General features: G+C 44.9%; 2 protein-coding genes across 2 annotated transcripts in view; both read left to right on the top strand.

Annotated features, from left to right (window-relative positions):
- Positions 1 to 12,127, top strand: part of MTHFD1 (methylenetetrahydrofolate dehydrogenase, cyclohydrolase and formyltetrahydrofolate synthetase 1) — a 40,201-nt gene extending 28,074 nt beyond the window's left edge. The window contains exons 19-28 of the mRNA XM_032188236.1: positions 1,238 to 1,306; positions 1,844 to 1,955; positions 2,157 to 2,296; positions 2,708 to 2,749; positions 3,786 to 3,886; positions 4,811 to 4,988; positions 6,108 to 6,215; positions 7,379 to 7,531; positions 10,807 to 10,915; positions 11,097 to 12,127. Of these exons, the coding sequence (XP_032044127.1) occupies positions 1,238 to 1,306; positions 1,844 to 1,955; positions 2,157 to 2,296; positions 2,708 to 2,749; positions 3,786 to 3,886; positions 4,811 to 4,988; positions 6,108 to 6,215; positions 7,379 to 7,531; positions 10,807 to 10,896 (993 nt within the window). The 3' untranslated portion in view covers positions 10,897 to 10,915; positions 11,097 to 12,127. The remainder of the gene's footprint in view (positions 1 to 1,237; positions 1,307 to 1,843; positions 1,956 to 2,156; positions 2,297 to 2,707; positions 2,750 to 3,785; positions 3,887 to 4,810; positions 4,989 to 6,107; positions 6,216 to 7,378; positions 7,532 to 10,806; positions 10,916 to 11,096) is intronic.
- Positions 12,128 to 15,203: 3,076 nt separating this feature from the next.
- On the top strand, positions 15,204 to 19,642 carry AKAP5 (A-kinase anchoring protein 5). The gene is made up of 2 exons (XM_032188773.1): positions 15,204 to 15,226; positions 16,436 to 19,642. Exon 2 carries the CDS (start codon positions 17,066 to 17,068, stop codon positions 18,719 to 18,721), a length of 1,656 nt encoding a protein of 551 aa, XP_032044664.1. The 5' UTR covers positions 15,204 to 15,226; positions 16,436 to 17,065; the 3' UTR covers positions 18,722 to 19,642.
- Positions 19,643 to 25,464: the final 5,822 nt, after the last annotated feature.

The raw sequence follows: 25,464 nt of genomic DNA on the forward strand, positions 1-25,464 counted from the left end.
TCAAAGGAACTAGGAAGAAACATGAAATCAAAAACTGACTACAGGTTTTTAGAGATAGAGATGTGTTGAAGTGCTGCTGACTGACACAGGCCTGAAATGTCGTCATGGAAATCTTGCTCAGTAGCTTTCATTATTCTGGAGATGACTGAAGTTTAAAGCTTATCCATTAAATGTTAACTAAGCTTTCATGTGGCAAGATTGAAATAATGAAACAAAGCAGTGCATGTTTAAAAAAAAATCATATAATTGAATACTGCAATCCAACTGAAATTAAAAGGGAAGAAAAGGAAATAATGGTTTGAGGTTTTCGTAACTGCCCTAAACGTTTGGTTCAGTAGCTATGATAACAATTCTAGTTACTTTAGCAAATGCTGGGTGACAACCAGTTCAGTTTTCACTGGACTCTGTCAGTTACAAGGTTGACCAAACCATTATTTTTCCCTTCCTGGAACAGATGTGAATGAAGTCACAAGTGTTCACTTTACAGGAAGCAGAATTGCAGCAGGGCACACAGCTGCACCCCAGAAGGAACGTGGACTCTGCTGTTTGCCATTGGTTCATGATGCCAGCTTGATCTTTTTCACAAACACAGGGCTTCACTTTAGAAGTTAGCTCTGAGCAAGGGAGTTGGCCAGGATGTAGCAGCTAGTTAGGCACAAATTCAGGTCATTATGTAGAGCCTAGTTGCTGAAGTTAGGGGGAAAAATATCTAAAATTATTCTACCTGTAAAACCCAAGAACGTTGACATGTATAACTTTTAAACTCACTGCATTTAGGTACCGCAAAAGAAAGACAGTAATGCTACAGTTGAGGTGTTGGGATGAAGAATGCAGTGTGGTATTTTATCATGTATGAAAATTGTCTTGAAAAACTCTCCCCGCTTTGTTCTACTGAATGGGACACAATAAACCTTATGTATCTAAGGGTTACTATTGTTTACTAACCTGCTGAAACAGCAGTTGTTTTTTATGCCTTTACTACAGACTAAGTTGGACAAGCAAGGTCACAACCAAAAGGCTGCACCCAGCAGAAATTTTTTTATAAGGATGTTAAAGGCATTATTCTGCCCTGTTCTGAGTAATGTTACTTACATCTGGAGCAACTGCTGGTTCTGCTCCTGAAAGCTCACCAGGATAAAAGCAGAGTCTTGAAACTGCCTAGGAACTGTCTCTTTGTCTCACTACATCTGGAAACTGATAGCTCTTTTTTTTTTTTTTTTTTTTTTTTTCCTTTTAGGGAGTGACTGGTGCTCTGGCTGTCTTGATGAAAGATGCTGTTAAACCAAATCTCATGCAGACACTAGAGGTGAGCCACAAGTGATTTGCTGTATGTGTGTTCACAAAAAAAACTACTGGTTTAGTTCATTTATCACAGTCAGAATGGACTTACTCTGCTTACAGCTAGAGGTTTATCATGGTTTCTATCAAAGATTCAGGATTAGTGTCTTTATAAGTATGCCACTGGCATATGTGATGACACTGAAGAAATGCACTAAACTTTGCTGTATCTCTTTTGTTGACTTCAATGTCAGAAAATGTTTTGAAAATCTAGACAGCATGAGTGCAGGAGAATGGCAAAGAGTTGCTGGGATTTAGCCATCCTTTTCCTAAGTGGGTTAATATCTCCACTTCTGAAGATTATTATAATCTGTAATCTTTCTTTAGTAATGTTAATGAATGTTTGATCAAAGGGCTTTAAGATTTGTCTTCTAAGAATGAATTTCTTTAACTTCCGATACTGTAGTACTTAGCTCTTGAAATACCACAAATTTGCTAAATTTTACCCTCTGATTTTCTCTCTCTCTCTCCCTGTCATTCCCACATCCCACCCCCCATTTTCTAGGGCACACCAGTGTTTGTTCATGCTGGACCTTTTGCCAATATTGCACATGGAAATTCTTCAGTGTTGGCAGACAAAATAGCACTGAAGCTTGTGGGTAAAGAGGGCTTTGTTGGTAAGTGGATGGTATGTTGTTTTTGTTGTTGGTTTTGCAGGGAAGGATCTGCTTTTTATATCATGACTGTCTTTGTTGTTTGTTTTTTTTTGTCTTAGAAGAAGCTTCTGATTTCTATAATCAGAGCACTGATTTCTCTACCCAGCAACCTTTCACAAACTTCCTCATTTTTTTTCCTTTTGTTTTTTTCTCATGCTCTAGTTACGGAAGCAGGATTTGGTGCAGACATAGGAATGGAGAAATTCTTTAATATTAAGTGCCGTTACTCTGGTCTCCGGCCTAATGTGGTGGTGTTGGTTGCTACTGTCCGAGCTCTGAAAATGCATGGAGGAGGGCCTGCAGTAAGTACCAGACAAGGTTTCATTTAGACCTAAGAAGCTCTTACTTGTAGTTGTGCAGTCACTTAAAGCCCTGTAGGGTTTGATCTGCTTTTAATTATCTTGAGATCTGCAGTTGTAAAAGGAATCCATATGTCCCAGCTGCTTGTAAGCTGCTTCTTTGTAGTATGTTACAGATACATAGCTGCTTATTTTATTGTCCTAATTAAATATGCCAGGCCACTAGTGATATTATCACAGTCCTTAATTTGTTACATTATGAGTATAGCTTTCATTTTTTTTTCTTTTTTCTTAGGAAAAAAAAATACTCTTGAAGTAGAGTGTTGTATCTTGATGCAGTTTTACAAGAATCAAGTACATATTGCTGTCATGAATAAAAATCTTATGGGGTACCCTCGTCTTTTTCTTCCCTAGGTCACTGCAGGGGTACCTTTACCAAAGGAGTACACAGAAGAGGTAACCTTCTTTAGCTGTTGTGACAGTTGACCACCTATTTGCAGTCATTACACAATATTGTCATGCAGTGCGTGCCTGGATAGCCAGTCTGTGTCAATTCTTTAGCTGCCAGGGAAATGCTTCCTCACACAAGCTATAATGTTCTTTTTTTTTTTTTTTAAAAAATGATGTTACTTTGGCTCTGCTCTTTCAAGCATTTATTGTACTTGACCTAGCCAGAGCCTTCTGTTTCTCCTGAGCTCCCACAATTGTCTATGTGCTCAATTTTTCATAGTAATGTCTGCTGAGTGTCCCCTGACCCTCTCAGTATTAAAGTAATTGCTTGGCTGAAATACTGTCTCTGAAAATATTCAGAGTGCTTGTCTAATTATTCTTCTTAGCAGCAGCAGTTTTTATTCCCCTTCTGCCCTTCCTTTGAAAGCAGAGAGGAAAGTGAACTAAAGTCTATGCTTCTATCCTCGTGCCTTGAAAGGTTGTGTGTACTTAGATAATTGGTCTGGCTCTCTTTATATGGCTTCAGCTTTTTAACTTCTAGAGCTTCTGTTGGGTTTATTTCTTAAAATGATAGGAAGGGATGAAATGTCTGGATTTCCATTAATAATCTCTGGTGCTGTGAAACAAATATGTGTAAACTGAAAGCTGTTACCACAAACTTCAAACAAATGTCGTGAAATTCACTGCTAATGATATTTAATAATTAAAGAGGAATGTGCCACAGAGGAAAATGAGACTTTACTGTGAGGAATTAATGAGCATAGGTATTGACTTAAGAATAACAAAAAGTGATAAAAAGTAATTTCTCCTACCTTGACTTGGCAGTTGAAAGCAGCAATTTTTAGAAACAGTCAGTCCTTTTCTAGCATTCCATCTGAGATTGTGCACTAGTCCAGAGTGTTCAGAAAGCAGCTCTGAAAATGTGCCTTGGTGGTTTCATACCCTTTCTGACGCTTTCGTTGTGAGCTGTGGATATAGTGGATTTGGAGCAAAAGTTTCACTGCCCTTCATAAAATGCACTTTCTGCTTGTATTCTTTACAGAATCTTCAGCTGTTGGCAAAAGGTTGTAGTAACCTAAGCAAACAAATCCAAAATGCTCGGTTGTTTGGTGTCCCAGTAGTTGTGGCTGTCAATGCTTTCAAGTAAGTAAGCTTGGGCCTGGAATTGATGCATGGGAATAAAATGGTGGTGCTTTATATGCTATGTGGAATGCAAACTCTCTTCTTTTCAGTATTGTCCAGGTTTTGTTTGCAGAAAATAACATTATGCATTGCTTGAAAATGCTGAATAAATAGAGGAGCTCTGCTCAGTCATTTCACGTGCACTCACTAGTTAAATTTAGCTTAAGATCTTATGATAAGTGACTTACCTGCCATTATTTACACTATAACTGTCCAAATTACTGTGGACAAAAGGTACCTGTGATGATGTGGAATCAAAGTTCATAATAGATGGCGAAGTGCCCTTGCTGTAAACCCCACTGTGTTCAGTGGTCTGCTGCACAGAATAATTGTGCCATGCCGGGAAGCATTTAGGACTCTGCACGTTGTACTGCAGAGGAAACAGTCTGTGTGGTCTTCCCTTATAAGAGCAGAAGGGCTTTGAACTGGTGTGTTAAGTCTGATACCAGTTGAAATGGAATAGCCAGCAAGAGGCTAGTTCATCTGAAGTGAATGTATCTGAATCTCTGATCTAGAGAAATTTTCTAGTTTGTTGTGTACATGCTGTAGCACACCTTTAGCATCTCTAAATCAGCAAGTACTGCTGTCTTTTTGAGTTTGCTTCTGAAGACAGGAGTTGCGTTGCTGATATAAGCAGAAAATCCAGAGCATGGCTGTCAGTTGTCTTGGCTTTCTGCATGTAGTTCAGGCCTACTTGTTGCTCTGTTTCTCTTTGGAGTAGTGGTGGATAACCCCTCAGTAAAAATGGCTCCCTGGTGGGTAGATGGATCCTGTGATTTCTTTAGACAGAGTTTGAGTCTTGTTGACAAGAATGAGAAATAGAACAAGCTATTCATTTACTGTGCATACATTCTGGTACAAATACACTGACTTTTCTCCTTACAGAACAGACACAAAAGCTGAACTGGCCCTTGTAGTACAACAGGCAAAGGAAGCAGGGGCGTTTGATGCTGTTGAGTGCACTCACTGGGCAGAGGGAGGTAAAGGAGCTGTTGCACTGGCCCAGGCTGTTCAGAGAGCATCACAGACACCCAGCAACTTCAGGTTCCTCTATAATGTGGAGGTAAGAGCTTGCACTATTACGGAGGGAAGTACTTTGTTTATAAGGTAGAGATTAGCTGGTTTCACTAGCTTAAATGGCTGAAAGTTACCTGAAAGTCTGCTTTGAGAAACTGAGGAGAAACTTGTTTTTAGAATACAACCTTTATTCCACCAGTCTCAAAGACACGGTTTGTCAGTTCTTGTTGTTTTGATTACTAAGTGAAATATAGTTTATTTCTGATGCTGAAAGATACTGCTGTGACCTGGCTAGAGATGACAAACGGGTTTCTAATGTGACAGCCACGTTTCAGGATAGGGGGAAGTTTATTTCATGAACTAGGGCATGCATTCCTGTCAGAGCATGGACTGGAACAAGTCTGAACACACTTGCTACCTTACTGGAGAGTTTTTGGGTGCACTTGGTGCTCAGGATGAGAATACAACAGGTTGTGGAACAGAATATGTCCATTTTGACCTTGTTTCTTTCTCTGCAAATAAGGTTTATGGAGTCACACTACACATTGTGTGGAAGAGTGCATGTAAATGTATTTCTAATGATTTTGTACTTAAGCAAATTTGGCAAATGACTTGGAGGTAATGAAGTCACTGTTATTTCCTAGGTTATGGCCTAAAATCTCCTTTAATAGCAAGCGCCTATTGAGGCACCTAATGAGGTACCTAACGAGGTACAGTTATGTCCTTGTGTCTATTTCAGCTTCTAAAACAGATGCTTTCAATTTTTCTTCTTTAACCTGATTTATTTGTGCTTTTATTTAACAGTTAATTTGTATTCCCTCAAATTATTTTTGTCTGCTTTTTGACTTAAACTTGAGAGCAAATACAGATGCCTCTTGTAGGGGGTGGTAATTAACATATAAGCACAGCTCATAAGAAATACTGATGTGTATCTTATTGTTTCTGAGTGTAATAAACTACTTTTGTCCTCTTAACAAGAGCTGCAACAAGATAAATGAAACTTGTTTTGAAACCCCTTAAATTATTGTTTAGATTTGTTTTACAGCAAATGGGAATACTTCCTGTAGCTGCAGATGAGTGCAACATATATGAAGGATTGTGAAGCTGCTGTGATGTTACAGCTCTGTGTAGTTGGGCCATGCTGACTTGCCTGTCTTTTTTCCAGCTCCCTGTTATAGATAAGATCAGACTTATTGCACAGCAGATCTATGGGGCAAGTGACATTGAGCTACTTCCAGAAGCACAGGAGAAAGTCACCTTGTACACTAAGCAGGTTAGTTTTTTCCGTGTCATCTGCTACCCAGTGATGCTTTTCATTTAAAATGGTTATACTGAACAGTGGTGTTCAAACTGTGTATAAAGGGAATCATCACTCGAAACGTGTCCTTGCCCAGGACTTGTTGAATACTGCTGTGGCAGAAGAGTATGGAAACATGGTGTGGGAAGGAAGAACTCCTCTGGCCCAGTCATAAGTCCCCTATGTGATGGGGGAGAATTCAGTGATCTTTACTTTCCAATCCTTTAGCAGTTGGGAATTAGTTGGGAACCATGCAGACTGGTTCTAAACAGTCTCTGATTTTTTTTTTTTTTTTTATTTATTTTGTCATGTCCCACTGAGTTATCTGAACCGTTTTTGAACATGTATACATTTTTGGCAGCCCCAGCTGTACTGGGGGAAGAGTTCCACAATTGATACAATACTTCTTGTGAAAACATGGCTACTTCTTATAAATTTATAACCTGGCATCTGGTTGTTGATTAGATGCTTTTTGGTTGTTTATTGGTTTTCTTCTTTAGTGTGGTATTCTTATGAATTTACCTGCTTTTATAGATAGTTTCTGCATTAATGAAGGTCTGTAAAGGGCTTTGAAGAGAACAGAAATGTTGAGAACAAGCCATGCTTTGTTTACAGTGTGCTTGAATAATTTTGCTTTTGAAGTCCTTTAACTACTGGTGTACATAGTTTCTTGCTTTTGTATCTCTTGTACATTCCTTTACAATTCTATTGAAATACCATAGCTGTGTAATTGCTACTTCCTCACAGTGTGCAATTACATCAGACATTTCTAATTAACCAACCTCAGCTGAACAAGAACTTTAGTTCTGAGCTGTTTCAACTAACGCTTTGGGATGAAAGTAGAAAGTAAGCCAGATATCAAGATATCTACTACTTCCATACCGTTAACCTTTTCCTCAGTTGGCTGTTTTTCCCTTAATACTGGGGAGGGAGGCAGAATTTGGGAGAAGAAATGGGGATGCAGAATGGTCAGTAGATCTGACAGGCTGTGGATGAAGCAATTGGTGAAGCATAAAATAACATGATAATGCAGAGAATGGCACAGAGAATAGTGCAATTACATTTGAATACAGGAACTGTTACTGTTTTTTCACTTATTTTTTTCCTCTTTCTCTTTCCCTTTTCATTGCCTTGCCCAGGGATTTGGAAACCTGCCGATCTGCATGGCTAAAACTCACTTATCGTTGTCTCATGACCCTGAACAAAAAGGAGCACCTACAGGTTTTATCCTGCCAATCCGAGATATTCGGGCGAGTGTTGGTGCTGGATTCCTGTATCCGCTGGTAGGAACAGTAAGTGATTGAGTAAAACCCCCGAACTGCAGGGTGTGGAAAAAAACCTTCATGTGCATTCCAGTTACAAAAGGTATCTTAACTGAACAGAGTCCTTGTCATTCACAGATGATGATTTAATGGTCCAGTGTATTAAATGTCCTTCATAGGGGTTTTCCAGTGGGAAGAGGGAAGCTAAAATAGATCCTTCAGATATTTAGCAAGCCCCCGGTGTCCTTCCCAGGTCCCACATCTCTGTCTTCCTGGATTTTGAGGAGTAAGTGAGCTCTGTATCTAAGGAATTCTAGGAACTACAGATTGGTGGAGAGGATAGGAGAAATCCGTGCTCCCCTAACTGCCTGCGTGACTTGGCATTCCTGATGCACTTTGCAGTATTGCAGCAGTGTGCATCTGCAGGTCAGTGTGGAACAAAACAACTCTTCCAGAGCTTACAAAGCAAACAGTTTTTGTTGAGACACCTCCAAAGCAAAGCTGACTTGTATTACCAAGCATTTGTCAGTCTCCCCTTGCATTGGTTTTGTTTTGTTTTTTGCCAATTTTTTTTTGCTGACCATCTGTTCCAACAATTTATTTCCCTGTGCCCTTGAGTTTTTAGTTCTGTTCTTTGAGATGATTGACATAATGTCAGCCAAGAGGAGAGAGAGTAGCTACAATGGAAGCAGGATCCTGGAATAGCTTTGGTAGGAATGGGCTGGCAGAAAGAGGAGCTACCTGCAAAATGAACTAACATTCAGGTTTGTGTCCAAAGAAAGAATGTTAGGATGAAAGGCTCCACTGGAAATCTTATCTGCAGAATCTGTTCTGGATAAATGCTAAGTAACTTGTTAGGTTATTGCAGGAGCAGTTGGAGCAACCAGCCCTGTCTTTTTCTTATTATTCTTGGGCCTAAACCTTTTTTTTTTTTTTTTTTCTGAAGTCTTCATGGCAACATGTTTGTTTTAATGAGCTTTATTTCAAAATCATTAAGGGCAAATGGCTCAGATGCTAAAGTTTGTTGATTTAAGAGCTGGATCCTTTCCTCCTTCAAATGCTAGCTCTACAAGAGCCAAGTACTGAATATCTTTTTTAATTATTTTTTTAATAAAAAATAAGGGTTTTCCAGATTACCCAACGTAAATAAAATAACCACATCCTGAATAAAGTCTGGCTCATAAACCTTTTTAAGGAGTACTGTGTGTTGGGATGAAATGAGAGATAGTGTGCTCACTCCTGTTAATTAATTACTTTTTTGCAAGCCAAGATTTAATCCAAACAATGATGTTTTGGATATTTATAAGTACTAGAGAAGGAAAGAGTACACAGCATTAATGAGATACACAATAGAAAGATGTTTACAGGCATTGTTTTGACTTTTTTTTCTGTGCCTTCCATTTCTATGAAGTTGGAGTCTCTGCTCTGCTACCTTCACAAATCTGTAATGTTTTCTTGGACATGCAGTTAATCATGATGCTAACTCTGCCAGAATTAACAGTAAGCCTTCTGGTTAGGGACATGAAGATCACTCTTCTGTGGTGTCTACTAAGCCAGGGAAGAGATGTCATTTTGAGAAGCAACCCAGGGCATTTTGAATCAGATCACTATTTTAAGCCCATTCAACAGGAGATGCGTTAGCCTCAGAGTAATTTTTTGGCAGCAGCCATTGAACTGTGAGCTGAAAACACAGTAAAAACGCTGCTCTCTCTGGAAGATCTTTGTGAAATTTGAGGTGAAATTAATCAACATTGCATGCATATTCTTGTTATTCTGAAGTTAATTGCAAAGATATATCATACTTCTAAATTTTCTCAACTTCTGAGCTTTGTTTTTCTTTCCTTCTGGCTCAGAGTTGAAACTGTTGTTCTTTAATGAAATACTTTGAGGTTTAAAAAGAAATATAATTTCAAGGTGAAAAGGTGTGGTGAGAACAGAAAAACCCTTCTAGACACTTTGAATCTCATTTAATGATTTGGCTCTTGAGAGTAACATATTCATACAACTAAAGATAAAGACAAGAAATGAGAGCCATATCTGAGGTCCACTCTTCTCTCTGTCGTCCCCTCTTCCCTGTCCTGGAATGGAACAGCTATGACAAAAAGCCAGTGCAGTCCTAAAATTCATTACAAAAGGTAACCTTGAAGTGGCTTTTACCTTTGCATAAGGCATGTATACATCCTGCAGTGGTATAGTACATACGGGACTGGTATTAGCACTTTTAAATGGCCTAGGAAAATGGGATGGGATTCCAAAAGCTCCCAGAGTTTTGAGATCTGCAGAAAATGCCTAACCTTGCTGCTGAGCTTATTATCAAAATTTGATTGGTGTGCAAAATGCATGCTCAGGGAGAAAATACCAGGTTGCTAAAGAGATCTTTAACCTAATGGAGACAGGCATAACAATTACTGGTTGTGAAAGCTGAGGCTGGGTGATGTAAATGGAAAGTGAGACATTGAATTTTTATTTATGGGGTAAATGACCACTGGCACAAACTGTCGAGCATGGTCACGAATTGTCCACCTTTGTAGGACGTCCATGCTAGCGCTGCATGCGCTGCTGGGCTAAACACTGAGTTCGGGAAGGCAAAATTGTCATCTGCATTAGTAAATGAGGCCAAGCGTAGTCCCTGCTGGCTTCGCATTTTGCAGCTCTGAAAGTGGGTATTCAACAGTGGGACAACTTGAAAGGACTGCCCTGAGGCAGGCATAGTGCAGGCAGCTGTTTTGCTGGCTTTGGTTCTGCCACTGCACAACCACTCTGACTTGCATACCTCAGAAATGTTCCAATCAGGAAAGCTGACCTGTCCATTTCTAATTAAGCTTAAAAAAAAAAAAAAAAGAAACTATTAAAGTTCTTGTCTCAACAATAATTATCCCTAATTATTTTACAGTTAAAGTTCTAGAATCTTAGAGTTTTAATTAATTGAGACTTTATAGTCTGCAAAGTTGTATTAAAATATGCATCATCATTTGAATAATCAGCAAGCTGCCACAAGCAGTTATTGTCTCCTCACAGCAAAGTCCATGAACACTCATGTAACGGTTGGTCAGCTGGATGCTTAAGTGCTTTGGTAAATCCCGGACACAATCCCTGGCAGAGGTTGAAGTGTGTGCCACATCTATCTACTAAGCTAGTTCCTGGTTCTTGCAGTATGCTTCAAAATGGTGTACGACCATCACCCAGCTAGGATGTAGGTGTGCAAGGAGCTGTCACCAACGCAGTTCTCAGCAGAGATAAAGTATTAAATCTTCTGTGCAAAGCTATGCTGGTTCTGTTTTAACAATTTATCTTTTGTTGTCCAGATGAGCACTATGCCAGGACTTCCTACAAGACCCTGTTTTTATGATATAGACTTGGACCCATTGTCAGGAGAAGTAAATGGTCTCTTTTGAAAAGAATTGTTAACCAAAGGTAGGTGCCACCTTCAGGTTAGAAGGCTTTCAGTCTTTGGGCTTTATTTCTCAACACGAGATAATGGAGTTAAGCCAATCTCATATTATGCCATATGTTTCCAAATGACATATGATTATAATTCAGCCTGAAAGTTGCCTGCAGACTATATAATAGTAATTAAATTTATTTTTCTTTTTAGCTCCCAGAAGAACACCTGATGAGTCATGTAAACGGAACTATGCCCTGATCTTTAAGTCAAAACAAGATATGACTGAGCTTACAGTGCAAGAAGTGACTGGAAGGAGGAGTGCTGAAGGATCAAACACTTATTTTTAATCTGTAATAATTTTTAAACTACTGTGTTCCAAGCTAGCTGAAACTAAGTATATAAAGTATACTTTGTGTACAACCTTCCTGCTTCATAATTGTAGCTGAAGCAGAATACAGAAACTTGGGTTTAGTGACCTCTTGATTCATTGAGATGATTTTAATAATTAAAAATCCTAAAGCTGGTGCTTTTTGGAACAGTCTTGCGACTTAGTTGCCTTAACGGTAGGGTTTCTGTGGAATGTATTATCTTTGGAAGTCTTGTGCACTGTAATATTCCTACTTGCTGTACTGAATTCTGCATCCCTGTCTCGCACTGAGAGAGAATTGGCTGTGTTATGAAATTGCACCAATTTCATTTAAAAGAGGGAACAAGGAAGAATACTTTTGCATGTCAGCTCTCTCTAGAAGTGCTCACCCTGGCTTCTGCTGTGGATTATTTCTGCAGACACCTGAGCTATATCAAATTTCTCTTTAAGAAAGCCCAGCTATGACTAACAGATTGTATTTTTACTGGAAATTGAATCCCTGGATATCAGATCTGTAGAGACTGGATCTCTAGGCCATGTCTGTGGCTTTGACCAAATGTCTTTTGAACCCTTTTGTGCTCAACAGTAAGTACGGTTACACCGACAAGCCTTGTTTCCTAAGGTACCTTTTTGGTGAACAAAGACAATGTGAGTAGTGATCAAGTCATTTGTAGTAGGTTTTGTCAGCAGGCCAAAAATCATTTTGTAACAAAAATATAGTTGCTGCCAGATTTTTAACTAATACAAATAAATTGATAAATACTTGCAGTGCTTCTTGGGTTTTAATGTATGCGCTGAGATTAATGAGGAGAATTTATTTCTGTGATTAACTGCATACCGCGGCAGTCCCAGTATTGACAATTATAAGTGATTATTGCAGTAATAAGTTGCCTGCAATGCACCACTATGTGTTCAATTTTCTGTGTTTATTTTTGTTTCTTTTCCTATATGGCGTGTGTCATCTATAGGAAATAAACTACCTGAATTATTCAGTGGGTTTGAGTTACTCACAGTTGACTGCAAAAGATCTGAATTAAGATGCTAGTTTTATTGACTGCCATGCTTGCAGCTAAATATTTTTGGCTTTCCCTTTCTTTATAGACTTGCCAGGTCCATCTACTTTGATCAGGGCTGAATCTAAAAACGTTTGGATTTTGGTGAGAACTGGGAGATTGGTGGTGTAGGTGTGCACCAATGTAAGGGTGCATCTGTAGTACACAGATGCTATATATAGAGAGAGCAAGTTATTCAAGAGGGGAGAATAATTATATAAAAATTACCTGGTTGTCACAGAAGCAGAGACAGAGTAATTTAAACTGTCGTAAGAGCATTTGAGAGACATTCACAGCCCCCTAAAATTTCCTTTTTGATGGTGTTCAGCTGAGAAGTTACCGGCAGTCAGGTTTTCTGGGGTGCATGAAGGCCCTGGGGTCAGAAGGGACATTCCCCAGTTATTGCACCAGTCCAAATGCCTGGCTGAAAGTGCCTCTTCACCTGCAGCACCTTGGCGAAGCCTCCCCTTGCAGCAGATTGCCGCAGCTGATGCTGCCAAGACTGCTGTCAGTTCCTACGTTTCATCTTCCTTCTCTCATCTTGCAGAGGCTTCCCTGTTGCACTGCTTTCCCGCAAATGCTCTGTTCCACCTTCGTTTGATGCTTATGAAAGATGGGATAAGTGCAAATTTATGCTAAGATTAGCCTCCTTTTAGTTCAGCATGAGATCATAGACATGTGCTTGAGAGAGACGGTTCAAGAGGTCGCTAGTCTGCATCCTGCAGGGAGGCAAAGCAGCAGCTCAGGCACAGAACTGTCAGAGGGTTTGGTACGCATGGGGGGACAGGTGGTGACAAAGTGTAAGGGCCAGCAGCAAATAATGGAAAACAGCCCTCAGCATCCCTAGAGGTGAGTGGCAGATGCTTTTCTAACCTGCACTTTAAACCTAGTAGGAAGTCCCTACCCTACATCTTGCAGGACTGTTTCATAAATAGCATTGGGGTGTTTTTAACTTTCCTTTGTGACTAAGTATGGCAGTTAGTTCTTGCCCTATCAAATCAGACACAAAGAATACTTAAATTTCTTAACTGAATATTGAAAGGTTGTCTTCCCTTCCTGTTGCCTAGAGAAAAAACTAATTATGTACAAATTTGTTTTCTGTAGGCTATCTGTGGGCCCAGAGCCCTCAGCTGGTGTTATGGCCATCCATTCCCCTAGCTGTGCTGTAATGAGAGTCTTGCATCACTTCATGTAAGAAACAATACAGATTTTTTGACTAGCAATGAGGACAAAACGAGGAGGTGTTACTTGGCTGGGTTGCTGCACATCGCTGGTGTGTACCAGAAAGACCCTCAGAGCCTACGGAGGGGCTAGGTTCTTTCAAGCATGAAAGCTTACCCATCATCTGAGCAGATCCTCTGCTTTTGCTGCTGAACCTGTTATCCATTACCCTTGTCTCATACCCTTCAGTGCTACCATCTTCCCCTGAAACGACAGGAATAATTGAATTTTGTGTGAGGTGGTTTCAAAGGGGATTGATTAGAACCTGCCTCCTTCAAACCACCCTGGAGGTAGCGCACGCACGCACGTTAGCAATCCTCATTACCACTGCCTGCCTCCGCCTGGAACCAGGGGAAATATCCTCGCGCTGAGGGGCCTTGCTCAGCTTTAACGCAGGAATGTATTGTAATTAGAACCCACTGCGCACCCCGTGGAGAGGAGCCGTTTCCAAACGAAGATTATTATCCTGCGTGAACGCAAGCAAACACATTTCTTAGGGGAGCTTTTAAAATGGCAATTCCTCATGGTTACATGATACACACTTCTGTCCTACGGGTTGAAATTTCAGCCAAAAGAACCCCTTCTACCTTTTTCCTATGAGCACGCTAGGGAAGGGGGAGGCCACGTATATTTTTCTAAGGCTAGCCTACGCTGGAAGCCACTTGCAGGTTCCAAGTATGCTGCCTCGCCTGGTTTCTTATATGCAAGCATGCTGTGAAGCAGTTAACATCCTTGAAACATTTGTGGGCGTCAGTAAGCTCCCCGTTGAGATGAATGGGGACATTCAAGCATCTCAAACTACGGTTTCATGTAGTTCTTCCACTGCATGGAAGAACTTTCCTGGAAAAGGTAGTCCTTTTTCCGGGGGCCCTCCCATCAATCATAACAGCTGGAGATGCAATTTTTTAAAGTCAGATCTCAGTAGCTGTGAAGAAAAAAGGCCCATGTGAAAGGGGTACTTATCTGTTATATTGGGGCAAGGATTGGCCTAAATCTAGACCTGGCTGCCCTTACCACCAGCCCTAAATGCGCAGTGACCTAAACAGCATGGGCTTGATGCCAGCAAAGGTTTCAGGTGGGACAAAAACAGCTGTGAGAAGCAAGAGTCTCTTCCTTCCTACACTGTCAGGATGTACCTGCTCTGCAAATGCCAGCAGCCCCTTCCGAGCTCTGCTCCCACCGAGCCTTTTGCTGCTCTTGGGATCCGAGTTGGAAACCGCAGCTCAGGTGCTGGGAGGACCTTGGCCTCGGGTGTAGTTTGCGGTTTGTGCATCTGCTGCTGCTCTGCGCGACCTGGGAGGGGAAGAAGGGATGCTCGGGGAAGAGGGCGAGGGCTGCTGCCCTGCGAGCCTCAGGATGCCGCCTCGCCAAGAGGGAGGGATGCGTCCCCGTAGGACGAGGGCATGCTTCCATTAGAGCCAGGGACGCTGCCTGCCAGGAGATCCGGGCGCTGCCCGGTGAGAGGAGGGATGCTGCTCCCTTTTCCCCATCCCCACGCTCCCGGGGAGGCTGCGAGGCGGCTCCCCCCGAGCATCCCCGGTACCGAGGGCCGGTCGGGGGCTGCTGGGGCGGGGGCCGGGGGGCGGGGGGCTGCCGGCAGCGCCCTCCCCGCCGGCCCGGGGGGCGCGGCTGCAGCGGGAGGCGGCGGCAGCGCAGCCGCGCAGGAGCCGCGCAGGAGCCGCGGCCGGGCCGCGCAGCAGGTGAGGGGCGTGAGGGCGGCGGGGGGCGAGCACCGCGACGGGGACGGGGACGGGGAGCGGGGAGCCCTGGGGGAGACCCCCCGCTTGGGGCCGCTGCAGCCCCGAGCAGCATCCTCACGTCCCCTCCGAGAGGTTTGGGGACCGGGGGGGCTGGCGGGGATGCGGCGGTGCGCGGCGGCTCCCGGTCTACGCTGAAAATCCCCCACCTATAAAATAAAAAAAAACTTCCCGGGATGAGCCGGGCTGTGCCGGGAGCACCGCGTTTGGTGTCCTTCACACGTGCTTCTGGCCGCTGGATGCGTTTTGCGCTTCGGAACGAGCCGGGGGGAGGCAAAGCGGCGCGGTGGGGAAAGCCCCGGCCGGAGCCCGGAGCCCGGAGCCCGCGATGGGGTCGGTTGCGGGGCCCCGACCCCGGCAGCACTCCGGGAGCCGCGGCCACAGCCCCGGACGGCGCCGCCGGGAGCGGCCGCGGGAATTGTTCCGCTCCCCGCGGCGGGGCGCGAAGCGCTCCTCAACAATTTCCCCAAGTAGTCGAGACAGCCACCGAGAAGTTGGGCTGCTCGCTGCAATATGCGTTTTTACCTCCCAAAGCGTTCTGCTGGTGGTTCGAGGCCTTTTTTTTTTTTTTTTTTAAGGGTTACATACATCTTTCTTTTGATGAACACATGCAGTGTTAATTGAGGTTGCCATGGAAGGCATGCACGTAGTATAAATATGCTTCCTTCTAGCCATGTGATTTGTCTTTTGTATTCCACCAGCTTCTTCTTGTATTCTGTGTTTTGCATATTGTCATATGGTGCATTAAAGATAAAAATATCTGCTGTCTCAGAGTGTAATTTCCCTAGCTGGAACTATGAGTGCATATGGAGCTGTGGGGGAAAGATTTAGCTAACCGTAGGAGAAGAAAATATATGCGTGCATGTGTAATATATTTGCCATAATGTGGGTAATTAAAAAAAATATAGCTGCTTCTGCCACGCAAAATAGTATTTTCTGTGGTGGAACATCACTGGGTTGCCATAATAGTGGCTTTATTTTGCCTGTGCATGCTGATGCTCATTAGTGGAAAAAACTGCTGTGGTGCATCCTGAGGTAGAAATGCTTTTCCACCCTTCGTCTGCACCTCAGACTAAAATATTATGCTAAAAATACTTTTCAATACTTTAATTTTTGCCCTGCGGTTCTTAACATTTCTTTGTTATGTTACAGATCAGGGATGGAAGCATCGGCTGCACTTCGAGGCAAAGCTCACCTAACCTGCGGTGGGAACTGAAGCAGAAAGCAGAGGCAAAGTAGCAGCTGACCTTGTCACTGGGGGGCAGAGCACCGCCGCCGTTTTACTGTTGCTTCAAGCAAGTTCCTTGTGCAATGTGAATTGCAGGTGGCTCAGCCAACGCCGGTTCTTCCCAGGTCCGTGGGGTGAATAAAAATTGTTAACTCTTGGCTTGATTTGTCATCCTTTGGGGGAATAAAAAGCAGTGTCAGACTGTCTGTTACATGGTCATATTGTTAGACCACGCACAACCTGAAGTGGTTTATCCTGGAGGTGAGAGTGACTCTGGTCAGCGAAGCAAAGGAGAGCTGGTTCTTAAAGTCTGCCCAGAACTCCTTGGAGAGGTGATAAAGTGAGTAAGAAGACAAATGGGAGTTATAAAGTGGAGGCAATAGCTTTATCAAAATTTCTCTCTGCACACTGCCACATCAGCTCGTTAAAAAACAACTACCATTGTTTTGAGAACAGTATGGAAAAAAAGCCCTTTGAGCATCCCTGCAGCTCTTGTGTCTGATGCATTAACCAAGAAAACCGATCATACAGCACAGACAAAGAGAGGTGCAAATATGGCAAAGGCAGCTAAGGAAATTCAAATGGAGAACCCAAAAGAGCTGGAGACCCAGAGCGCAGGGACAACGTGCTCCCCGTCAGAAGAACAGGCAGAAAAACCCTCCATGCTCTGCTTCAAGAAGCGGAAGAAGACCTGTAAGAAGGGGCTGACTGTGAAGGATGCATGCGAAGGAGCTTCTGCAGCCTCAGAGGAGAAAAGTCAATGCATTGGCACAGACAAAAGGGAGGGAAAAGTTTCTGCTCAACCACGATCCTCCAGAGGAGCCTGGGCAGCTATTAAAAGTCTCACAAGACCTCGGAGAAGGCAAAAATCCTCTTCAAGGAAGAAGGTGCCCTCCGATTCCCAGGTGCAGCTGGAGATAGATGCTGAGGAGGGCGGCACACAAGGTTTCTCAAGGAAAAAGGCGAGCTCAGGTGTGAAGATGCCCTGCGTACGCTTCTCAAGAGGCAAGAAAAAGCGCAGCCCCTCTGAGGCAGTGGAGGAGTCAGAGGGCAGTGTCCAGGCGAATGAAGAGATGGGCATTTCGAATAAAGCCATTGAGGAGCTGGAGGACCTGGCCCCGGCAGAGGAGCCAAGCAAAGCTGAGCCCTCCAGCCCACTCCCTGAGGAGGAGGACCGGGAGGACAAGGGTATGGTAGAGGAAGGGGCTGATGCTGGTGTGAAGAGTGAGCCCTTGGCAGAGCCCAGGCCTGATGTGGATGAACACACAGAGCACACCACTCAGTCCGAAATCACCAGCTCAGAGGCAGAGGCAGTTGATGAACACACAGAGCACACCACTCAGTCCCAAATCACCAGTTCAGAGGCAGAGGCAGCTGATGAACATGTAGAACACACCACTCAGTCACAAATCACCAGTTCAGAGGCAGAGGCAGCTGATGAACATGCAGAACACACCACTCCGATGAAAATCACCAGTCCAGAGGCAGTTGATGAACACGCAGAACACACCACTCAGTCAGAAATCACCAGTTCAGTGGCAGTTGATGAACCCGTCCAGGAACAGCTGCCCGAGGGGAGTCCTCACCAAACTGCGGTGCACGTGGAAGAGAAGGAAGTCCCTGCCGAAGTGCCGGTTTCCACAGAGCAGCCCAACAGCACCCCTGAAATCACCGAGGTGCAGGAAATAGCCAATATCTGCAAAGAGCTGCCTGAAGGGGGTGAATCAGAGAGGAACACAAATCTTCCCGAGGAGTCCAAAGCTGAAGAGACCGTAATGGATTTCAGTCAGTCAGCATTTAAAGATGAGGCAGCGAGCGTGCAGAGCAGCTCCAGCCACCAGGAGAAACCCGAAGTCAACATGGGCACCTGCGTCGGCATCGTCATCACCGTCACTGAAGCTGTGGACTCTGACAACGACTCTGACCAGGACTATGAGCCGACCCTGGTTTTGCACCACAATAAGCAAAAAGGGAATAAAAAATCAAGTGGGAGCTTTGATTTGGGTCAAAAAGGGAGCCCTGAGGCTGGCAGCAGTGCCCTGGCGGAGGAGAAAGGCCTGGGTGACCAGGGGCACAGGACTTCGGATCAGTACGAGTTGCTCCTCATAGAAACGGCGTCTTCCCTTGTGAAGGCAGCCATCCAGTCATCCATAGAGCAGCTGGTCAACGAGATGGCTCTGGAACAGAACAAACACAACAGTTTCCTGTGATGGTGGTGATACCCCCAAAACAGGAGTAGGGGGAGTGTTTTCAAGCTGCTGTGGCCTGAAGGGGAGAGCAAGGAGGGCTCCTGGGGCCATGGTGTAGTTAGCTCTGCATGCCCGTGAAGTTGTGTGTATGTGTGTGTGAAAAGGGTCCTGGGACGTGTGGCAGGCCCTGCTGTGCACAGGGCATCCCCTGGGCCTGGGGCTGTGGGCAGCATGACTGCCTGTAGCTACAGGAAAATTAAGGTGTTGCAGTGTTTTTGTTTATTGGCATCTTTATGTTGAGGCCACATTTCTGCCTCCATCCATTCCGTATTTCCCCACTGTTAATGGTGTAGGTGTGTACATACAGTTAGGGAAAGGTCTGAGGGGCAGCGAGTGCCTTCCTGCCCTGGGTTCAGTTGGGTGTGCGGGGCTTAGCAGGTGATGGGACTGCAATGTGCAATGAAGACGTCAAGGCCAAGCAGACCAGGGCTGGCATTCAGTGTTGTAAACAGGGGTTAAAAAACAGGGTCATCCCTGTGGCCACATTGGATGAAACCGGGTGGCTGCAGCGAGCAGCGCTTCTTGTCCTGCCTAATCCCCAGCCAGAAGCAGCCTGCTCATGGCCAGAAACAGCACTGCACACCGTCAGCTCCCCTTGCTGACCCCAAGCTGTGTGAATGCCAAGAAAATGCCAGCATTTGGTTTGCTGGGGGCCACTCCTGCACTGCCAGGAGCAATGGGCAGGATTGCCCATGGCTAGTCTAGAGCGTGCCTGCTGCAGGGAGCCCCTTGCCTTTGCCTTTCTTTGTCTGTCGTGGTGAAGCTGTCCGTGGATGTAGCGTATTTTTGATATGTGGCATGTAATATAAATAGCAGTGAGCTGCATGCAACTCTTGCCTCGGTGTTGAAATAGCTCGGCAGCAGCGATGTGCTGCAGGCTGTGGAATCGCTCTAAGTCAGGAGCAGATTTGGTCGGGCTGCTGGCGGTGTCCCTGTGTGCGGGCAGCAGTCTGTCCCTTCGCCTGGCTGCAAATCCCTCCTGACCTGACTGCAGCGAACCTGGCATCGTTCCCCTCTTTTTCCCCCAGACTCCCCTCTGGCTCTGTGGCAGTGAGTCTGAAACGCGCCCTGAAACACCAGAGCAAACCCACCAAAGTCCTCAGGGAAAACCCAGACACCAGGGCCTGGGGACACTGCCATGAAATGCCCAAAGAGGCCGGGTGCTGTCCAAAAACACAAGCTGCTCTGCTACAAGAGGGCTTGCTTGCAGCGCGTGTGCACACGTGTGGTGCGTGTGGGCATGCGTCACCTCTCACTGCCAGCCCTCAGAAAGAAAGGGGCCTTTTGATAATTTTGGAGTGCAGCTGTGTGGTTGTGATTTACGTACGGCTGCGTGAACGTTTGCCTGTTCTGCTGAGAAAATTCTCCTGCCTGTTTCTCAGCCTGTACAGAAATAGCAGCCTCCCCTGGCGATTGCTCATTGACCACAGTGGGAACACGGAGGTTTCTCTTCCCGGTGCAGTATTTGGGTTCCTGTTCAAACACAAGGGCTGACGACCTTCCTGGTACCCAGTGCACAACCACGTTTTAAACTTTGACACAGGATCTCCATCATTATTAGAGGACTGCTAGCAGTGAGTGCCACAACTTGTTTCTGCACAAGTAGAACAGGAAAATCAGAGGGTGTTAAAAAAAAAAGGTGTCGTCTTTTTCTGTGAATTTATTTAATAAGCTATCAATAATTCAGAGTGTACAATATTAATGGCTTTGTACTTCATACCATGCCTTTCAGGCACTTTGCCATAACTTTGAAAGGGGCTGTTTTAGGACAGCACGTAGCTGCGGAGCTGCCGCAGTGCCCGCGGGAGCTGAGGAGGGGGAAGCCTGGACTGTCCTCAAGAAATGCAGAAGATGTACATAAAACCAGCAGTTGCTTCATTAAAGTTGAGTGTACCTCTTGTTTTCTGGCCTTGTGATTGACTGGGCAGCTGTGGAGAGGTTTTGTATGTGAGGAGATGAACCTGATGGCGCTCGGTTGTGTCCAGCCTTTTCAGGTGGCCATACAGTGTGCACAGAGAGATCGTAATGTTGTTAATAGACCCGAAATGTTTTGAGGTTTGCTCTTTTTTATAAGGCTTCCTTTTGATTGCTGGTCAGTTGCTTCCACTCGCAGATTCCTGGGAGCCCATAGACTACAGGAGGGATCTCTTCTGGCTAAGAAGAGCAGCCCTGCTGCCCAACAGCCGAATTCACTGCGGGGTGATCTGCCGGAGCAGCGCGTCAGAGCATCTGCAGGCTGAGGAGAGCCCAGCCCCGCAGAGCACAGCTCAGGACAGCTATTGTCACCACAGCACCAAGGGCTTTGTCTCCCGAGGCTGCTGGCTGCAGGATTCCTGCTGGCAGGCCTCGGGTCCGCCATCTCCCGGCCGGCGGCTCAGCGCTGATGGGAGGTAGAGGGGAGAGCAGCGACCACCGTGACCCAGACCTTTCTGCTACCATCGAGTGGATCCCACACCCTAATTGTTTTTATTTTTTTTGCATAATGTCTTTCATGCAAGGACTCCAGGCACTTTATACAATATAAAAAAAAAAATGGGAAAAAAATACATTTTTAATAGTGTTATTTGCAGAACAAAATATACACTTCTAACAGCCATTAATGACTTAATTAAGACTCTTTACTCCTTCATTATGATTAGAGAATTGGACATTAATAAAACATAAGGACTTTATTCTTTTGGAGAATAAATTTTTGGAGAAGCATGTGACTGCCTGGCTAAGCAAGAGCACCGACGGGCAGGTTGGGTGTAGGACTGTTTTCTTCATGGGCAGCTGCAAGAAACGGGAATGGTGTGTAACCTTGGTCTCCTATAGACCAGTTCAGACTGCTCCTGGGCCACCTGCCCTCTCATCCAAGTATTTGCTGATCTGCTGCACCTCTCGGTTATGGAAGTGTTGCTTTGTAGCAGCATCGTAATGAATTAATTTGTTCTGCTCACCCCACAGTCTGCACTGCTGCTTTTTTCCCAGATGTTTCCAGTGCTCCTCTTGGCAGGGACTATCCAGCTTTCTATTCAACAAGTCCCCTCTCCATGCTTTGCCATGTCACTTTAAGTATTTTCATTTCCCACAGCTTTTTTTTTTTTTTAATTATTAGCAGCAAAGAAGAGAGTGCTTAAATAGTGTAACTCATGCCCAGGAACACTTCCAGAGGGATAAAAAGGTTTTCTGTTATGTCAACACTGAGCCCAGCAGAAAACAAGTGTATTTGCTGAAACATTCCTTGTGAAAATTGCTGGTCGACAATGATGGCTCAAACAAATACTGCATTTTCTTTCCAGCCCTGTGGCACCCAAAGAGCATTGAGATGTGCAGGCTGCTGAGGGCCAGACCTCCAGCTGCTGGAGGTTGCTGCTGCCACGCAGACTTCAATTGACCAAATCTACAGCAAGCAGGAATCCAGCATTTGAATTTAAGATGCTTTCACTGAAAAAAATAAATAAATAAATAAATGGATATTTTCATGTGTGTGTATATATAAAATGAAAATCTGAGAGAGATTTCACACATGCATAGAAGAAATTGGGTAAAGTTGTGAAATACATGAAAATCTTTCTGTTCTGTGCTGGAGAGTGATGGATGGAAGTGGGACCCTGCTGGTGGACTCACGTGTTAGCAGCAGCAAAGCCATAACGCTGCTTGTCTTATAGATACAGGGCTTCGACCTCTGTAATTCAAAATAATGAAATGCTCCAAGAGAAAAGATTGATTTAAACAATTTTCTTTAATATCATTTTACATCTGCAGTTTTATTTCCCAGAGAAATGGTTCTTGTTAGCTCTTGTTGGGTGGTATTAAAGTAATGAAATATTTTAATTTGCAGCCAGATAAAAATCTTTACATTAAATGTGTTTTTGTTTAGCTAATCAGAGGATGTTATTGCTTACATGGTTATTTAAGGAACAATATAGATTAGTATTTTCAGGAGCCACCACTTGCATGTTTCTTTCTTTTTGCAGCACGCTTTGAAGAGTGAAATTCTTTGCTAAACGTTGGGATTTTGTAGAGACCATTTAGCTGAAAAGTGGATTTTGGCAAAAAATGCCCCAAATCAGGGGTTGCTTTTATCACATCAGAGAGAAATGATAAACATGTTGGATATAAAAGAGGGGAGATGTTAAGAAAGCACACTTTGCGATCCAAATTGGGTGAGATGAAGGCTGCAGGGCTGGGGGGGGGGGGGGGCATGGAGCAGGAGCCCTGGCAGCTGGGCTGGGGGGTGGCTGCTTGGCTTCCCCAGGGTGTTTTATCTCAGGTGAAATTCAGGAGGCAAGATGCTGAGCTTTGCTATGCCTGAGTTTTGAGGGCTGAGGTGCCTGCTTTGGAATATTCAGTGGGAGCATTTCCTCTATTAAGCTGCTTTTGAAGTTGTGTCATTACTTTTTCTTAATGAAACATGCAAATCCGGTACGCGCCGTGATTGCGTTTCAGGGAATTCAGCCCTGACACAGCTCCAACTGTAAATACCTCACTGGCATGTAATTCAGGGCAAGTCCGTCCTCCCCTCTTCTTACCAGTCAGAATAGATTTTCCTAGTGCTGGACTGCTGGGGCGCCCACACAGAGCACTCCTTTTTGGCATACCAAGACAGGAGCAGGAAAGGAAAACCTGTCTGCTTTTTATCCAGCAGCAAAGCTGAAGACGAGTGCAGCTGTGTGTTGCAACCTGCTGCCGGCAGACTCCCGGGGGGCTGTGACAAGCCCAGGGTAAACCTCCCTCCTTAGCCAGTGGTAGCGAATGGTCCAGGCCTGCTTCTCCTTCATGGAAAGGCTGAAATGGGAGACGACCTTGAATTGCCACCTGCAGCAAGCTGATGGTTTTGGGTGGTTTTTTTTTTTTTTTTTAATTATTATTCTGCCTGGAATCGAGGAGCTGGGAGAGGCCACCTGCCCGCCAGCACCATTACCTGGGCAGCCGGCACTGTCCCTGCCAGCCTCAACAGAAATTCAGGGTGGAAGAGGGAGGAGAAGACATTTGCATGTGGGCTCTGGCAGGGGAAAAATATGTCAGAGTGCCCACCTGGGAACTGTGTAGCATGCATTGGGCGGTCAGCCCTGAGCTACAGGTGGCATCGCCCTGGGTCTTTCTTTGCCTATGCCCATGTGCATTGACCAACCAATGGCAGATGTCCGAAAAGAATTACCAGGATCATTATTCTGCATACTGGGACAAAGCTTTTATGTTTTCATGGGAAAAATAAATATTAAAGAATAGTTTTCAAGCCCAGCTGTACATCAGGCAGATTTTTCAAGCATGCTCCTGCCTCACGTTAAGTAATCCGAGTGCCTTCTACATGCAGGGCTAAAACTTCTTGCTGTATCCAGGAGCAGCTGCTGTCCTTGCTCAGAAAATGTAACTGCCTTCTAAAATTATTTCCTATTCACAAGACTGAGAGCGAATGATGCTTGCGAGGGGTGGTTGCAGTTAGCATAGCTCTGCGTTGACAAGGCTTCTGTCTCAGGCTTCTTCTACCGCTTTAATTATAACAGCGCTTTAACACTTTCAGAGGAAAAATGCTGAAAATACATTTCTTGTATTGCAAATGATGAAAAAAAATGCTTCTCCCAGATGTTTGATGACACAGATGCTTGGCACCACAAAGATGAGCCAAAATACACCAAAAAGGGGTGAAATGGTGAAAAAAAAGTCTTATACTGCTAGATTTTCAAAGACTTACAGCCCACGTTGCTGGTCACAGTATGTTTTGGCTGTCAGCATTATTTGCAGATCAGGATCACCCTCAGGACATGTACCCTAGGAGCCGTACATGCCCGTGGCAGCCTGCAGGTACCTGCCTGAACCTGACTTCTGCCCGCGGTCACAGCTGTTGTTGCAGCTCCCTTTTAATGGCCAAAAAGCGAACAAACCCATTTCCTGCTGTCCTCAATAGCGAGTCCTTTGTTTACCGTCCTTTGCATGAAGCATGCCCGCCATACGTTCATGTCTTGTTGACCTCGGCGGGGTTTGCGGAGGCACTCAGGGCCATTTGACTGTCAATCCGAATGAATTCAGGCACTTGAGGCATGCAGCTAAATTAGCGAGGTGCCCGTCTCCCCCTGAAGTGTCTGAAAGCTGCCACTTTTACTTCTTTTCTGCAGCTTTTGCTTCTTCCCTGCAGCTCTGTCCCTACCCGGCCGACCCCCCTGGGTGATGCTATAGGGGCTTAAATCAAGTATGGGAAGGCTGCTGAAGCAAGCAGCACTCGACAAAGTGTCACACACAACAGTGGGCTGTTATAAAATACCATTTTTCAGCCGTCCTGCATAAAGAGAAGCTGGGGGAGCCCCAGGGGAGCCCGAGGCCCCAGCTGCACACCTCCTGCAGCCCTGCTAATGTGCCAGGGACTCGGCAGCAGTTGGCAGCCCCACGGGTTGGGCTGCGTTTGTCTGCCAGCCTTAAAAAAAAGGCTTTTGAAGCCCAGCTCCACAGCTTGGGTGCAGTCACACGAGAGCAGCTCTAAGGGGCACGCACAGCGATCAGAGCGCTCGGCCCACCAGGCAGGCACATAGCAAACGGCAGCGTGCGTTGCCTGACATCGTCCGTGCAGGCTCAGAGGCTGTTTGGTTTTTCCCTTTGTCTCAAAACACAATCTGGCAGCCCTCGGTGGCCGCTCCGTCCCCTGCAGCGTGCAGCTCCCCGCCCGGCAGAGGCAGTGGCCGCCCGCACAAAGAGCTCGGCTGGGCTCTCAGTTTGGCGGTGGTTTC

Source organism: Aythya fuligula, chromosome 5 (genome assembly GCF_009819795.1).
Source record: "Aythya fuligula isolate bAytFul2 chromosome 5, bAytFul2.pri, whole genome shotgun sequence".
Lineage (NCBI taxonomy): Eukaryota > Metazoa > Chordata > Aves > Anseriformes > Anatidae > Aythya > Aythya fuligula.

Excerpts from the sequence above, each read along its gene's own strand:
- AKAP5 (XM_032188773.1), top strand. The coding sequence starts at position 17,066 with ATGGCAAAGGCAGCTAAGGAAATTCAAATGGAGAACCCAAAAGAGCTG.